Here is an 18,141-nt window from a genome sequence, read left to right on the forward strand (position 1 = left end):
GGGGGGGATAACATATTTCCTTATAGTTAGTATAATTTCTGTCACAAACATGAGACAAAAAATAATGAACCAAATATGAATTCTGTAATTTGAGCAGAAAGGTAAATTCCACAGCAAACTTGTGTAACAGCACCTCACGGTGGCCTTCGCTGTGCTTTAACCTTGGCAAGTTGACCATAATTACTTTTTTTAAATATCCAAAAGCTTTAGTTTCTTGTCTATGAGTTTCTTTTATTTGTCAAATTTACATTCATATCCTTCTCTCATTAAATCTATTGAACTGAAAAAAAATTTAGGAAAACACCCAGTAGTCAGAAGTGTCCATAAGCCACAGAAAGTCATTAACTAGCTGAGGCCATCAGTGAGCGGCTGTGATGAGGACGCCTCCTTGCCAGAGCACATGTGTGCACTACAGAGCATCCCTGGGCAGCACTCAGCAATAGAAGACATGTACCGAGCGCCACTTTTCATAAGTCCTTCAGGACATTCAACCCCTTCATATGCACGTAATGCAAAAAGACTTACTGTATATCCAACTGGGGTCTCAAGAGGGGTGTTTTGTTTTTGTTGACAGCTAACATGATAAAAAGTAAAGAGCAAGTGGTGATGGTCAGTTAGCGTGGCAGGGAGCTTAACCTTGACTTCCTCATGAAAATCAGGAGACCTTCACACAAAGAAATAAAACACAGAACAACAGTCAGTCATTTGCCTAAAATAAGTAAGTATTGCATTTGCTTATCTGAATGATCTTAAGCTTAACTTAGGTTCATGCATTATTTTTCCTTTACTCCAGGATATCTTTTCCATTGTTCTCAATTTCTAAGTAATTAACCTCAACTTCCAGATGAGGGAGCTAACACTGTTTCTGAAATAGTTGGTCACATTTTTATTAAAGAGGTGAGGGAGACATCCTACTATCTGGAAATCCATTAATAAGCACCACCTACATACTGAGATCTTCATCACACTGGGTGCTGTACTACATTTATGAACCACATCTGGCTCACACCGCACAGAACAGGCAAACGAGTATTGCAGGTGTACACTCTTAAGCCATACCATACGAAAAGCATTTTCCCTTGTTGAAGCACAACCACCCTTTGGGAGAGGCATCTCTAAAGATACTGTAATCTTAAGTTAGGCCCTCTGTGGAATGTTTTCTTTCAACTGTCCCATTGTTAGAAGGAATAAATAATGCCAGCAAACAGACTGCTGCTGACACAGAAAATAAAGACAAAGCCAGAGAAAGCCCACAAAGTACACTGGTCCAACAGGATGCAGGTGTCCTCACCATTACACTAATAAAAGAGTGCCATGCCCGAAGGCCGAGATGCTTCCTCTCAACAGGAGTGGCGGTCCCAAGGGACACTGTAACAGAATCATGGCTGGTTTTTTCATGACATACAAATAAAAGGAATAGAACTCAATGGAGACATTTTAATTCTCCATTCTCAGCATCTTTCAGAATTATATTCAGTGGAAATACAGCTAAGTCATATGGTTCTGGCCACCTTTAAAGTGAGGGCTGTCCTTTCTCAGATGTCAATCTGTCAAAAAAAAAAAAAAGCCTCAAAACTGCATTGGCAGGTGTGGATTTGATCACAGAAACACTAGTACAAGTAGGCCTTAAATAATGCTAGCAAGATGACAGAGCTAGTACTAGCTGAGTTTTTGATGCCTGACAAACACTTTAAAGGGTGTCTATCTTGTTAGTAAGTTCACCAATTATCACTGAACTATAAAAACCTGGACTTAATAAGCAATGTCAGATGGGATTGCCATTTTAATTTCATTAATAAGTAAAACAATAATAATAATGACCCAGTCAAACTGAGAAACTTTTAGAAACTGTTGTTTTTATAGAAATATATTTCCTCTTATGCAGTGTTTGAGTACATTTCTTCCTGAAATCACATTATAGGTGTCTTTAGGAATTACTTATTTCAATATGTTGGTTTGTCATATCTAAACTTAATTTTTATTTTTCTGGTTATTTTAAAAATAGGCAAGATAACTATTAACCTCAAAGCTATATAACTTACTATGAATATGAATCGGACTTAGATGTCAAAAAGTAAACTGTAAAACAAGGATTGGCAAATGTTCACAGGCCATGCCCAGTCTACTACCAGCTTTATACAGCCTGAAGATCATGAATGCGCTTCATAATTTTGAATGGCTTTTAAAAATCAAAATAATACTATGTTTCTCCATATAAAATTCAAATTTCAGGGTCCATAATGATGTTCTATCAGAACACAGCCATACTACATTACTGTAACATTACTTACTGACTGTGGTACTTTAGTGCTACAGTGCAGAATTCAGTGGCTGCAAGAGATGGTATATGGCCCCAGGCTTAGAACATATACTTTCTAGTCCTTTCCAGAAAATGTTTGCTAACTTCTGGTGTAGATTGCATGAGGTTAAACACACCAGAAACAAAGTTAACAACAAAGTTAAACAGACTGTTTCAAGTTTGAGATCAACATAATATATTTGATACAGGTCTGAAAGAGTATGTAGAGTTTAGTAAACACAGGTCCAAGAAGGGCCCAGAAACAGAGCACAAAAAGCAGAAAGGAGAATTTTAAAACTTAAAATTTTATTAGATAACAGAGAAAAGTAGGATAATATCAGAGATGTCAAATCTGAACCAGAAAATTGGTAGCATCACAATTAAAATAGAGGGTGTCGTGAAGACAAACTTGCAAACGAAGAAAACCGTCTTCATCAGTCAGAAGATCTATGAGTACAGAAGGCCACGACTGCAAATGACTTGGAAGCCTTCCGTCACATGTTAGAGCAGAAGCGCTTTCACTGAGTGCGGCAGAGAGATCACTCAGAAAGAGACATACAAAGAGAAATTATGAGAAAAGTTTTAGTATTTTGTGTGCAGGGCCTATATTTAGAAAAAGGGTCCCTAAAGATAGAAAGGTAGAGAGAAACTACAATGTGGCTGCAAGATGAAGTCGAGAAGGAAGGAAGTTTTAAGGAGAGCAAGAAAGCACGCACCGTACGAGCACCAGGGAATGGCCAGGGTGTGTCACACCTGCTGCCTGAGCTTCACGTTGAAAGTAATGGGTGGAGCCATGAAACACCTGGGATGGGAAGAGACAGCAGCTGACCCTACTCTGGAGGAGGGAACGGGACTAGGAGCAGACAGCAAGGAGGCACACCGAGCAGGGCAGGGGCCAGTGCTACACTGTAAGAGAAGGGACGGCAGACAAGTGTGGACAGAGAAAATATGGATGTCAAGTTTGACAGCTGTAATCAGTAAGTTAGAAATACAGAAGAAAAACAAACAAACAAACAAACAAACAAACAAACAACAGCTGTGGGAAACCCCCAAAGTTACTGGCTCATGAGAGAAAAGGCACAAAATAAATCCAAATCAAAATGACGTTAAGAAGGCTGTGAAGGAGGGGCTGACAGACAAGAAATGAATGGTTGTGCCCTACATGTGACGCAACAGCACAGTTCTGCAACAGCTCTCCCAATAGGACAATTTTGTGATTTTTTTCCTTTAACTAAATTTAATAACCACCCCTACCCCAAAGAAATAGAAAAATAGAAGCTAGTCGGGGTCAGCAGCTTCTCACAGATGTAAAACTGGAGTCACTAAATCAAAGGATGGCAGATGTTGAACATATCACACGTCAATGCTTGAGCACAGTAGAGTTCAACAAAATGAGGAAGTGTCTGGGGAAAATAATAAGGCAGAGACCAAAGGACCAGAGTTCACAACACCAATCAATAACTATACAGGAAGAAACAGAATTTTTAAAATAGATGTTTTTGTACAAAGTCTTACATTTTGAGACGTCTACCAAGAAGAGCTGTGCGTCTACAGACTGGAAATTGCCAGTATTGATGTCAGTCGTGAATTTGGCACATTCAGTGCAGCAAAGCATTTGGTAAACATACTAATGTGAATGCTAACAATGCCACTAAGAAGTGAGTAACTTTGAAAGAAATATTTTAATTCAGTACCTGTTATGATATACTACGGCTGTATAGGCTTCCTTTGAAAATTCTGAACAGCTAGATTTACCAAAGATTACCTGTAACAAATAACAGCATGTTGAAACTTGGTGTTAATAAATGCTGGATGTTTCATATCTACGTAAGAATTGTATGCTTTAAAAACTACTTGAGAAAACGGGCGAAACCAGCCCAGTGAAGAGCAATGTGCCTACTTACGGTTGTCAAAACTCAGCTACTCAGCTATCTTTTCAATGATAGACCCATCTGACATTCAACCATTCAGAAAGCTTCTACAATTATATTTCTACTCACTGTGTAATAAGATACATTTCTGTCCTCCTCCCCTTCCCTGCTTTTTTGAGACAGGGCTTCACGTAACCAAAGGTGGCCTTGAACTTCACATGTAGTTGGGGACAGCCTTGAAGCTAACGCTAGGATTACAGGCATGTGCCACCATGCCTTCTCCTTATAATAAGAAAACTACCCCACATGGTGGCATTAATATACTATTCAAAGTGGTGGCTTTACTAAAACATGAGAGGCCTCCTGAAGGTCAAATACCAATTGTTTATAAATGATACAAAAATACTGTCTTTAGGTTTTGCTGTTATCTTTTACTTCTCATATACCCTGCAAGTTATTTCACAACGGAGGTGCTCCATTTTAGACTTATGGATGTGTGCTTGCTTTTAAATCCACCACATTTTAAAAATAAAGGATTTACACAAAATTGAGCCAGGAACACTTGCTAATTAGAGACCAATGTCGACATCATTATTATGAGTACTGCAGCTTAGAAACGCCCCAGACTGAGCACTGCAAATCTAGCAGCTATATTTACATCATCATCCTGTGAAACAACCCAATCTATTCCTTTTGTAAAGGAGGTAACTGACACTTGTTTCTTTTTTCCAAGATTTCAAGCAGGTGCTTCTATTGTAAAGAAATAACACATACAATAACATTTACTCCCTTTAAAATGCTTTACCTACTTAAGTTTTCTAATACTTTAGATACTTCTTTTTTTTATTTTGTTCTTACTTTGATTTGAGATAGGGTCCCACTATGTAGCCCAGGTTGGACTTAAATTTTATATGTAGTCCAGGCTTAAATTCTTCATCTTACCAAATACTAGGATTAAAGGCATGTGCCATCAATGCCCAGTTACCTTATATGCTTTTATAAAAGTTTATTTTAGCTGCATAATTGCAAATTTTACAGTTTTGTCTTATTGACAATTATATAATATATAATAAAAAATTGTATGAAGACCTCTTCAATAGTCATAGTTTACAAACATAAATGCATACACACACACACATATATATATATTCTTTTCATAGCAGCCATTTACACTAGCATAAAAGCATTATATTCTCATATAAATAATACAAGTGAAAGAAACATAGCATCTTTTTTCTTTAGAAGCTATCTCTTTTCATAAAGCAAACTATTTATCTATGCAACCAGAACAGAACAAAGTGGAATGTGTTCAATTTTGGTCATCTGACATGTGTTTTGTCTCTCAGCACTGTGACAAGCATGGAGACACAGACATGAGTGAGACAGGGCCCTGCCCTCAAGGAGCTCACAGTCTAATGCATACAGCAGAGGAGCATACAACCACACTGTGAAAGGAGTGAGAAAATGCTGCCCTAACACTGCAGAGAGAGCTCTAAGTGCCAGTGTGCGAGGGAAGCACCCAGTGCTGTGTGGAAGAGGCCAGGAATGTGCTCAGACATGGGAGACTTTGATAGTTGACAATGCAACATTCTTCAACATATACATCTTTCATAAAGCTCAAGTCTACATGGCAATCTGTATACAGTATCTGTTTTTCCAATATATTACCTCAACTAAAATAAAACATTTACTCATTTAGCTGAAATAAAGATCTAGTAAAGAAAAATGTTAATTTCAAGACTCAGAAATACACTGTACATCTGTTCAGCAAATACTATAAATAAAGATATGACATTGCTGCGAGAGCACAAAGCTGAATAACCTGTGTTCACTGACGCATCTTTCCTAGTGAGGAGAACCATCTAAAGAACCTGATTAAAAGATGGATTTGAGGCACAAAATAAGGCTCAATGCGAACCCTTGCCCAGCTAAGCATTTTCATTGTCTGAGGCTAAATCTATACCGTCCATAGCTGATGCCCATTCTGTGTTTCCAGCTTCAATTACCCCAAGCACTCGACTGTCACAGGACTTGAATTCATTATCAGTGGCAGCTATGGCAGTCAAGAGCCACCTCAGGCTAGATCTCTAACACCTTACATGGCTCGGGGGCAGCTTCACTGTACTCATCACTCTCAGGGATGGACAGACCTGGGCCGCCCCTGCTCCTCTTTCCACGGTCATTACCGTCTCACTTTGGAGCAGGGAGAGAGGGGAACTTCTTTGTAAGATGCATACTTATTACCTCAGTCAGGCATCCTCTGCCCACTCTGGACACCTTCTCCTTTGACTCTGTATCAGTCTCTCAGTAGCATATCACAGTTCACAGAGTTTGTAAACTGCTACTTAGTCTGGAGCCACAGAGATGAGTTAATCCCGACAAGATGAATCTAATGTGCACCCGAGCTTAGCCTCTAGAGCCTGTCTGCAAAGGACAAGACCACCTCTTTCCTCCTTCACCTGCCACTGGTCCTAAGGGAGCGCTAAGAAAAGCAGAATCACAAGTGCCCAAAGTAAGGGAAAGCTCCCTGTTCGTTGAGAGTGTTCCCTAGCCAGACTTGGCTGCAGTCTCTCACTGTATTACATTCTCTAGATATTAAGGCTTATTCATCTTTGCATCTCTGGGAGTGCTTCCCACATGACAAGTACTCATAAATAACTAGCATTAAGATATTACTATCTATCAGGAAGTTGTGCAGTTAGAAATTTGGTTGAAAGGATCATTAAATTATAGTTTAGAGCTGCCAATCAGTGATACATAACAAAACAAAACAAATAAAAAACCGCCATCTATTTGAATAAAGTATGGAAAAAAGAAACATCAAAGAATGGTTCTTACCGGCATTGCGTTACTCGGATCTTCTCCATACATAAACTGGACTTTCACTGTGATGTTTCTGGCAGAACCCTGACGGTTGGCAAAATTAAGACTTTGAGGGTAAATGAAGAGAAGATTTCTGTAAAACCAAAAAGTGTAAATAATAGTGAGTGCACATCTAAGAACAATGTGTGTGTGAGTTCTAGTGAGTGCATGCCTAACAATACTTAGATATCACAAAAGAAACAGATGGAAGCGTACTCAACTACTTTTTGCCAGTGCCTACGCTAAGTATTTTTCATGGATACTTAGAGAAACACTGAAATATAAAGAAATCAAATGTAACCTAATTTTACAGATGAACTGAACTCTAGAAAATTAATTTAACTAATCCATTATAGATTGAATTCCATCCTTAGAGTTAGGGTCCAGTCTTCAAGATATTTCAGTACATATGCAAACATTCTAACAAATTTCAAATTATTAAATAGTTATAGTCTCAAGCATTTTGGTTAAAAGATATTCAATCTATGATGGATTGGCTAATTAAGTTATGGCTTAATTAATGGTTTTTCATATGCAATGAAATTAAACATCAGGGTTGAAGACAGACAACAAACCAGTCAGACTCCAAACATTCTCTTTCTTCTATAAGAGGCTTCTGAGAATAAAGTATGAGCCAAGACATTACAAAAAATTTAAAAGATGGTTCTAATTCTATTTTAGCCCCTCCAAGTAGATACAAATAAAACAGACTTCACAAATGCGTTACTGGTATAAATCTGATCAAGAACTTATAAGGAACAATAGGCCACTTTATTATTCAAAACTATATTGTAGAGACAAGAATAATAGCTCATTAGTAAAGTGCAGGCTGTGCATCAAGGGGACCTCAGCTAAAGGCCAGAGCCCACACAAAAGTTGGAGGCACGCCTGTAACACCAGCAGTGGCAGCGTAGAAGGGAGCCTAGGTCCTAGTCAACACTCGAACTAGGCCAATCATTTGAGCAACAGCCTCAGTGTGAAACCCTGTCTCAAAAAATAAGTTGGACAGCAAATGAGGAAGACACCCAAAATTGAGCTCTGGCCTCCACATGCTAGAACGTACATGTGTGCATACACGTATACACACACACACACTCAGGCATGTGCGGACATGTATACACATATACACACAAATATGTATATTACAATACAAAAGACACTACAGAGTCAGGTAATTACTGTAAAATAATTATATTCTACCCTGCATGTATGTATTAGATGCCTTTTCAGTTCATAATTGTACATCCTACACAATTTAATAGCTTCTGCTACTAACATAAAGAAAAGAAATAATTCAACCAAAGACACATAAATAAAGGGTTAAAAATGAGAGTTACTTATGTGAACACCATTGCTTAGGTCTGACAAACAAAATTTTAGTAAGAACAATACCCTGAAAACCAACTTTAGGGCCATGAAAACAGGTCTAGGTTTTCTACTGCTACAGTTATGTACAGTGATAGATAACTTCTTCATGAACATATTTTGACTCAACAAATCTACTTCTAGCCTTAGGAGAGGATTATGCACAGAAATAGATGAGTGTTGCACAAGTAATTCATACAATATTTTTATTATCAAGAATAATTAACTATAAAAAGATACACTGTTCACCATATTACGCATTCCAAATAAAACAAAAGTTCAAAATATTCCCAAGGTTGAAATCATTAAAAGATTTTATTTACTCTAAGTTCTAATTTTTTAAATTTATTTTTATTTTATATTTTTGAGACAGGATCTTACTATGTAGTACTGGGTGGCTTGGAACTCCCTAGGTAGACTGAGCAGAGTACAAATGCACAGAGATCTGCCTGCTGCTGCCTCTGCCTCCACCTCATGCCTAGTGTTTTTTTAAATGAAACATTCTAAGTTTCATACCACAAATCTGATCATTCAGTGTACATAAACTTTTTAAAAAATGTACAATGTACTAATCAATATTATATAAATTTTCTTCATACAGATGAATTCCATACTTAGACTTAGATTCTAGTACCCCAGATTTTCAGTACATATGGGAATATTTTAAAGAACTTCAAAAATATCAAAGTTATAGTCTCAAGCACTTTGGTTAAAGGACAGTCAATCTATTATGGATGGCCTAGTTAAATTATGGTACCAATAGTGTGAAGGGATACTACGGAATCCCTTGACAATGTGTAGCCATGTTTATTGGTACAGGAAGTGACCCCTAACTAGGATGCTGGGTGGAGGCTGACATGGGAAGAGGATTCCAGAGTAGGGATACGCAGTGGTGCCATCATGTTGAAGAATCCTGTAAAGGAGTTTGTGTGGGGGAAAGACAGGGAAGGGAGAAGCAAAAATGAGAAGGTTGGTAAATTTCTAAAATACTAACACGAGTGGCTTTAGGTCTTTTTATGTATCTTTCTACTTTAATTTTTTATTTGTATATTTTGTTTTTTGAGATAGGGTTTCTCTGTGTAGCCCTAGCTGTCCTGGAACTATGCAGACCAGGCTGGCCTCAAACTCACAGAGATCTGCCTGCCTCTGCCTCCCAAGTGCTGGACTTAGAGGCATGTGCCACCATCACCCAGATTAGTTTAATTTTTTTAAATAATGAAAAACAATAAAAATTTCAGTGATAGGGGATAGATAGGAATGTCTTTGACAAAAAAAGTATGCATCCATGAATACTAATGAAATGGAGAACAGGACTCAAAATATGACAAGTGCACAGGGTAACTCTGTAATAATAGGTGGGCAGTGGTGGCACACGCCTTTAATCCCAGCACTTGGGAGGCAGAGGCAGGTGGATAGCTGTGAGTTTGAGGCCAGCCTGGTCTACACATCAAGTCCAGGACAGTAAAGGCTACACAGAAATTCTGTTTCGAAAAAAAAAAAAAAAAAGAATAATGATGGTCAATCTGGTAATTAATAAAAATGAGAAATCAAAGTTGACTACAAGTAGCCAACTGATCACTCAAAAACCATTATACAGATTGTTAAGTAACAGGAAGTCAAAGTAGAATTGGTCCACTGAGATGGTTCAGCAGGTGAACACAATTGTCACCACGCCTGGCGACCTCAGGTGGAAGGAGTACGGACTACTGTTAGCTGTCCTCTAACCTACAGCTTGCTGTGATGCTCTACACACACACACACACACACACACACACACACACACTTGCACAGTCACACAATAACACTGCCACACACACACTCCCAAGTTCTGTTTTCTCTCACCATCCCCTTCTCTGCCCCCCTCTTCCTACACACACACACACACACACACACACACACACACACACACACATGCCATAGTCTTGCACAGTCATGCAATAACACTGCCACACACACACTCCCACGTTCTGCCCCTCCCTCTTCCTACACACACACACACACACACACACACACACATGCCATAGTCTTGCACAGTCATGCAATAACACTGCCACACACACACTCCCACGTTCTGCCCCTCCCTCTTCCTACACACACACACACACACACACACACACACACATGCCATAGTCTTGCACAGTCATGCAATAACACTGCCACACACACACTCCCACGTTCTGCCCCTCCCTCTTCCTACACACACACACACACACACACACACACACACACACATGCCATAGTCTTGCACAGTCATGCAATAACACTGCCACACACACACTCCCACATTCTGCCCCTCCCTCTTCCTACACACACACACACACACACACTCTTGCACAGTCATGCAATAACACTGCCACACACACACTCCCAAGTTCTGCCCCTCCCTCTTCCTACACACACACACACACACACACACACACACACACAGCTGCAATGAGATGCCACAGTAGGTAATGAGCTGCCATACAAGCCTGAGAGCTTGAATTTAATCCTGGAACTCACAAAGGCATAAGACGAAGAAGAACTCTGCCCTCTAACCTCCACAGATATACTCCCAACACTCACACACACTAATGATAATCAAGCATTTCTCTAAAGAATTTGGTTCTTTTGAATAAGAAATGTTTCTCCAAATTACAGTTTGAACATTCACCGACGATTAACTCTCGATTGTGTAAGCAAAAGAAAAGCTTTAACATGGTAATACATTTTCCTGTGCCTGTCTCCAAAGTTCTGGGATTACATGCATACACCACCAGGCTTGGCTATATTGATGGCTTTAATCCAAATCAGGACCGGAGTTATTTATTTAATGTTTTCTACAGAACATCCATATATCATTTTTCCCATGCTAGGAAATCATTCTTAAAGACATCAGCTATGGAAGAATTAGAGTATATCACTTAATATAAGAATTTAAGTGAAAAAGTCTCCGGAGGTGGAGGCAGGGCACTCATGAACACAAGGCTAAGGTGGTCACACAGCGAGCCTCAGGCTTGAAGGAGCCATGTCCCGAACCCTGGAGGGAACAAGAGGAGAAGGGGAAGAGGAAGATCTCCATTTATTCCCTGGACACTGTGTTCAATGGAAGAGGGTGAACCTGCAAGAAGACTGAAAAATCGCTCACAGGGAAGTAGGAAGTGACAAGGAAACTAAACAAAGACTCAGGAGAATGAAATGCTTAAGTATCAAAGGCTACTGAGCCCCCGGGGTCCTCGGATTTTGTAACATGTAAGTCTTACCTGAAGAGAAATAAACAAGCAAGGGAGTCAGTAAAGAAATAACTAATCTCATCTAATGGAAACAGACTTACACTGTATTATAACAAGAACATATGTTCCCTGAGATGGTCAAAGGGAAAACAACCCAAAACGTGTAATAATGTACTGGCCTTAATTAGAAACATGCCACACATTTATTGGGTGTCTGCACAGATCTATTTACTGAGAAGGTAAGACTATTAGATGTTGACTTGTTGGAATAATGGTCTAGAGCTGGAATCACACAAAGCTGAACACAAGTTATGCTGCTTTGCTGTAATAAGCAAAGAATGACACTGGGTTCACTCCAGGGTGTGGGAATAACATGCTCATAAAACAGGTGTGCTGGCCAACACCTTTAATCTCAGCTCTCAGCAGGCAGAGACCAACAGATCTCTGTGAGTTCAGGCCAGCCAGGGCTACACGGTGAGATCCTGGTCTTTAATGACAACAACAACAGAACCCACATCTGTCAGTCCTGTAAAACACACAGAAAAGCAAAACTACTGCGCCATCACTCTACATTAGACCACGTAATCATATATATGATTTAGATACATACATATGTATATGTGTATATACACACACATATATTTTAAAGTAGCTCCTCTAAGTCTCCGGGAGCCCAAACTCTTTTATCTTTTAATGTTTAAAAAAAAATACTTTAGCTCTTTCTACCCTGTCTGTTTCTCTCTCTCTCTCTCTCTCTCTCTCTCTCTCTCTCTCTCTCTCTCTCTCTTTCTTCTTCTTCTTCTTCCTCTCCTTCTTCTTCTTCTTCTTCTTCTTCTTCTTCTTCTTCTTCTTCTTCTTCTTCTTCTTCTTCTTCTTCTTCTTCTTCTTCTTCTTCCTGTCGCTGTCTCTGTCTTGTCTCTCTCTGGGTACCCCTCCATTCTTTCCTTCTCTCCCCATGCTCATTCAATAAACTCAACAACAACAACAACAACAACAACAACAACTTTATATTTCTTGAGTATATAGTGCAAAGTGTACATAAAAATTTAGAGATTTAACACACACAAATTTGGACTCCAAGTTAAATAAGAGTGGTGTGAACATTATATATAAACTGATTTCCACAATACACAATACAATTTTAAACTCAATGTGATTTAAGTAAGAAAGACATGAAGTCACATCTGGTTAATTCCATGTATGACTAACGACTCCGCTAGAAGTTCTCAGATAAACACACCAAGCCCGCACTCCTCCAGAGTGTTTCAAACTAGCAGGGAGATGGCAGCAAAGCAGAAATGTGAAAGGAGGTGAGTAGTCATTAGAGGGGACAAAGGCAAATATTCTACCTACCATGGAAAGCAATTCTAGATTAATCAAAGGATTTGATAATAAAACCACGAATATAAGAAATGTTTAAAAAAGACTAGAGAAAAAGTCTCTTGGCATAACACACGAAGTTATACAAGATATGCATTTTAAGGCTTCCCCACAGAAAGCAGTACCACAGACAGACACAGGTGGAGGAAAAGTGAGACGCTGAAGGAATGTGGTTTGTTATACATATGGCAGAGTATTCCTAAAATCAGCAGAAAGGGACAAACTGTGTACAAGGCACATGTCCAGATAGCTCTCAAAGACAGTGACACAGATGGCCAGTAAAACAAACTAGATGTATATATGCCATAAGAATTTTTCACTGAAAGCATTGATAAAAGTATACAGTGAAAGAGATGCTTTCTTTTACTGACAGAAATATAAACTGGTACATATGTGAAGAATCTCACAAAAGCAATCATAACTTACAAGTCTGAGCCTATGTAAAAATATTTCCCATAAACACAGAACATATTTCCTATATACTATTTACAAAGCCAAAAATATTTATTGACCACTAACAGGGGTGGTTACATTAAGGTACTTCTATAAATAGAATCTTTTTGAGCCCTTGAAAAGACATGCAGGTTTCACACTTGTTTATTTTATGCACATGAGTGTTCTGTCTTCATGCACACCAAAAGATAGAATCAGATTCCATTACAGATGGTTGTGAGCCACCATATGGTTGTTGGGAATTAAACTCAGAACCTCTGGAAGAGCAACCAGTTCTCTTAATCATTGAGCCATCTTTCTAGCCCTCTGAGGTTTCATACTTGTAATCCCAACACATGGGAGGCTGATGCAGGAAGTTTGAGAGTTCAAGTCCAGCTTGGTACATATAGGGAGACTATCTCAATAGACAAGAAAAAAAAACTACAGATAACCTATCATGGGAAATCCAAAGGTATTCCTATGTAAATAATTCAGAAAGAATAAGTTCTTGGGTCATGTTTGGTGCATGTGACTTGAACTATATGTTCTGATTTCTGTTTAAAAAAGACATTTACCTTGTCATTCAAGAGATCTGGTATAGTAGATAACAAAATACTAGTAGAAAAGAGTCATAGTTTTCATTTTTATAGGTTTTAAAATACTCAAGTTTGCAAAAACAACAAAACAAATTATGCAGCATGTGTGTACACACACACACACACACACACACACACACACACACACACACACAGGTTTTGGCTCAGTAGTAGAGCACCTACCTAGCATATGTGAGGCATTAAAATTCAACTGCCACAAACATATTAACAGAACATGCAAAAATATACAATTCCTTTTAAGCTCACTCAACCTCTGGATCACTGTCTGACGGCTTCACTTGCCGTTTCCAGAGTGCTGGGCTAGCAATACGTTATAGAATACTCTCATGATGCCAAGCAGTGACAGTGAAATGCGGTCCTTACTCACCCACAGGGTGATTCTTAAGACACTGATGCTGTGCTATGACGTTAAGCTGCATTGGATGCACTTTCAATACATACCTGTTCAGAACAGAACCTGACCTAAGTCAAAGAACACTTTTACATATGTAGCTTACTTTGTTTAAAAACAGCATATCATGTGTCCTGTCTAGTCTAGAACTTTCTATATAAATAAACGAGGATGATCTTGAGCTCCTGATCCTCCAGCCTGCACCCCCCAGCCATGCTCCACCACACCCGGCTTAAGCAGTGCTGGGAATGGAACCCAGAGCAACATGCACAGCAGGCAAGCATGATGACAAATGAGCTCCAAGCCCAGCCTCTTACCTTAAACATCTATTTAATTGCTGTTCCTGTTCTGATCAGAGAAAGCGAGGAGCTAATATATTAATTCTAGCATTGTTCTGTTCTTCAATTCACAACACTTCTATTTGTACACATTTTTCTTAAATAGATACTTCCAGGCATTTCTAACAAACATATAACATTAGTTTACATCATATCTGTCTACAAGGTAAACAATACCCAGGGGATCCTATGACCTCATCTGGCCACTGCACACATGTGGTGCACACACAAGCAAGCAAAACACTCACATACATAAAATAAAAAAGATTTTGTTGAAGAGCCAAAATACCTTGTTCTTAATTTGCAAGTAATATTACTGTAAGACTGTATAACCTTGAGAAAAGCAAGCAGTCTCTGGTTTGTTGGAACTTAAGCATTCTAAGGCTGCTGAATGTCCTAGAATTCTCTGTAGCTAGAAAATTTTGTATAGTGATTCTTAGAAACAGACATTCTTAAATTAAGTACTGGGTTTGCTTAACCGTACTTTATTTCCTTTGGTATACTGGCTGTATTTGACTAGGGTTCTATTTAAAGGACCCTATTTAAAAGCCCCTTTTGAGGGACTGGAAAGGTGGCTCAGCAGTTAAGAGCACTGGCTGCTCTTCCAGAGAACCTGGGTTTGATTCCAGTACCCACTTGGCATTCTCTAACTCAGTCCTGGGAGAGCTGATGGCCACCTGCAGGCACACATGCAGGCGAAACACACACACACAGGAAATAAAATAAAAATAATTTATTTTAAAAAGGGGTCCCCTCGTCATAGTCCTTTTTTGTTAAATAAGGAAGCTGATGAATCAAAGGGATGTGTATCCACTACATGTGCTTTACGCTTGCTGTGTGAAAAACTCCTTTGCCCATCCCATAAATATTTACTGTTTCTGCAAGGAATAAGACATTGTACAAAGGAGCAAGGATACAAATTAAAAATCATTTGGCAAAAAAAAGGTAGTGTAAGAGAGTAGAGAGATTGGCTCATCACGTGCTTCACCTAGGGGATGGAACGCAGGTCAATAGTTTTGACCCACAAAAGCTGACAGCTTAGTCAAGAAAAGTTTCGAAATATGCCCTGCATGACCAAGGATCACTAACTTTTCCCATGAAAGGAGAAAATGTGACTGTTCAATCTAGTTCAGTACATACTTTAGTAACTCCCTGACACACACACCAGGGCGCAGGAGATGAGACCGACTCATGAGCATATTTATTAGTGGTTGCATGCATACATGTCTGTTTATTACTTATTTCTGCCAAAAGTATTTATATAGTTCTGTAACGGATACTCAAGCACAGCTGCACACAGGGCGGGCTGGGGAAAACGCACAGTTGGAAAGTGCTCGCCTTGTACGCTGAAGTCCTAGTTTCAAGCCTCACACGACCACCCACACCTACAGCCCCGTAAGAGAAAGCACGCACATGTATACAGACACAGATCCAGTGTCTTGCCGAGATTCACAAGAACAAACCTCTTCAGACCTAGACACCAGAGAAATTTCCATGTCTATATAATCTTTTTTTTTCCTTTGGTTTTTCAAGATAGGGTTTCTTAGTGATTTGAAAATACTAACTTTACTCTTTTCACAACCCTAAGTAAAGTATTGCCTCCACTGGATAAAAAAAGAAAACAGAAAGCAAATGATTTGACCAAGGGTGGAGGAGCTGAAGAGCAGCAGGGCAAGACTCCACTTCAAGCAGTCTGGCTCCAGAACCCTGCTCTCAACCGCTCCTTAACCGGCACCTCTAAGAAAGCCTTAGCCAATCCCTTAATCCTTAACCGCCCAGCAAGAAACTCTATTTTATAGCAGGAGTGGGCATTTCTATGAATTGGATTTTAGAAATGGTGCAGTCTGTAACATTTTTGCCTGACAACCCAAGTTAAAATTTTTATATTGCTTTTTTTCTTTGGGAAAAAAAAAAAAGAAGCCTTAACACGAGGGTTGGAAAGATGGTGGAGTGGCCACAAGCGACACCGAGGACCTCGGCTTGACTCCCAGCACCTACATGGCAGCTCACAACCTTCTATCACTCTAGTCCCAGGGGATCCAACATCATCTTCTCACCTCTGCTGAGGTCCACACGAATACATGCACGCAAAATATCCACACATAAAATAAAGTTTTTAAACTTATGGACATGATCCTGATGCATGGTGCTGAACGCCCATAATCTGGAGGTCAGTCTGGGCAACATAACAGACCTATCTTAAGACAAAACCAAGGGGGCTGGAGAGATGGCTCAGCAGATAAGAGCACTGGCTGCTCTTCCAGAGGTCCTCAGTTCAATCCCCAGCAGTCATATGGTGGCTCCCAACCATCTTTAATGGGATCTGATGCCCTCTTCTGGCATGTAGGTGTGCAAGCAGACAGAGCATGCATACATAAAATACATTTTAAAAAGATTAAAAAAAAAAAACCCACCACCAACAAAGTTATAAATTACCCCAACAAGTGTGAAACTGATGCATGGGAAATCAAATAATTTGATTAAAGGCAAAACACTAGAGCTGGCTTTTAGAACCAGACAACAGTGTGATTCTAAAACTCACACAGTTATTTTACCATGTCAATTTCCCTAAGTATTTTGTATATATACTAAGGATAAGCATTTATAACTTAAGTGCTTATAACTTTTCCTTTTTACATCAATTGAGGACACTGGAACATTTACTCTTAAATAATCTTCAGTTTTGTTAGTTGGTAGTGGCAAAACTTACTCACCTCACAAACTTCAGAAAACTATATGATGGGCAAATCTCCTCTGCCATTGGAAGGTTTAATATTTAATTCTAGTTTATATTCAGATGATCATGTGTCTACTGATACTTTCACATGTATATATACATGTGCATATGTACATCTATATGTCTCTGACATACAGACATGAAAACAATGGAAAGAGGAAGAAATATCTTTACTGAAACTATTTAGGGAATTTGGGGGTAACATACAGGAACAATTAAAATATATGTGAAGTTCAGGATATTAAGCAATAGCTATAGTAACACATAAGAAATATGTAACTACACGTTGGCTTACACAAATCACAGAAACACGAGCTATAGCTCTGTAGCACCTCCTCAAGGCCGGGAAGGCTTCATACAAGACTTCTGGGGAACAGTGGCTGTTTCCAGGATAAACAAACTACAACTAAGGTATACATACTAACTTTTTCTTCAACTTTAATGACAACCTTTCTCATCAGAAGTTTTATTTGTTTGTAAATCTCTTACAGTTAAAATTTTAAATTAAAATGAAGTTTTAAAGCCAAGTAGATACCTTGATACTGAAAGTTTAATTCTCAATATAGCAAATTTAATTAAATAACAATTTTAAAAATTACCTCCTATTAGCTGCTCACTTCCCTGATTTCATTAGCCA

General features: G+C 38.9%; 1 protein-coding gene across 6 annotated transcripts in view; it reads right to left on the reverse strand.

Moving 5' to 3' along the window:
• Positions 1-18,141, reverse strand: part of DOCK7 (dedicator of cytokinesis 7) — a 185,207-nt gene that overhangs the window by 87,259 nt on the left and 79,807 nt on the right. For all 6 annotated transcript variants that reach the window (XM_084777076.1, XM_084777074.1, XM_084777075.1 and 3 more), the window contains exons 15-17: positions 7,009-7,126; positions 3,994-4,064; positions 526-664 (exon numbers count right to left, since the gene is read on the reverse strand). In XM_084777076.1, the coding sequence (XP_084633202.1) occupies positions 526-664; positions 3,994-4,064; positions 7,009-7,126 (328 nt within the window). The remainder of the gene's footprint in view (positions 1-525; positions 665-3,993; positions 4,065-7,008; positions 7,127-18,141) is intronic.

The sequence above is a fragment of the Acomys minous genome, assembly GCF_964271855.1.
Source record: "Acomys minous genome assembly, chromosome: 1".
Classification (NCBI taxonomy): domain Eukaryota; kingdom Metazoa; phylum Chordata; class Mammalia; order Rodentia; family Muridae; genus Acomys; species Acomys minous.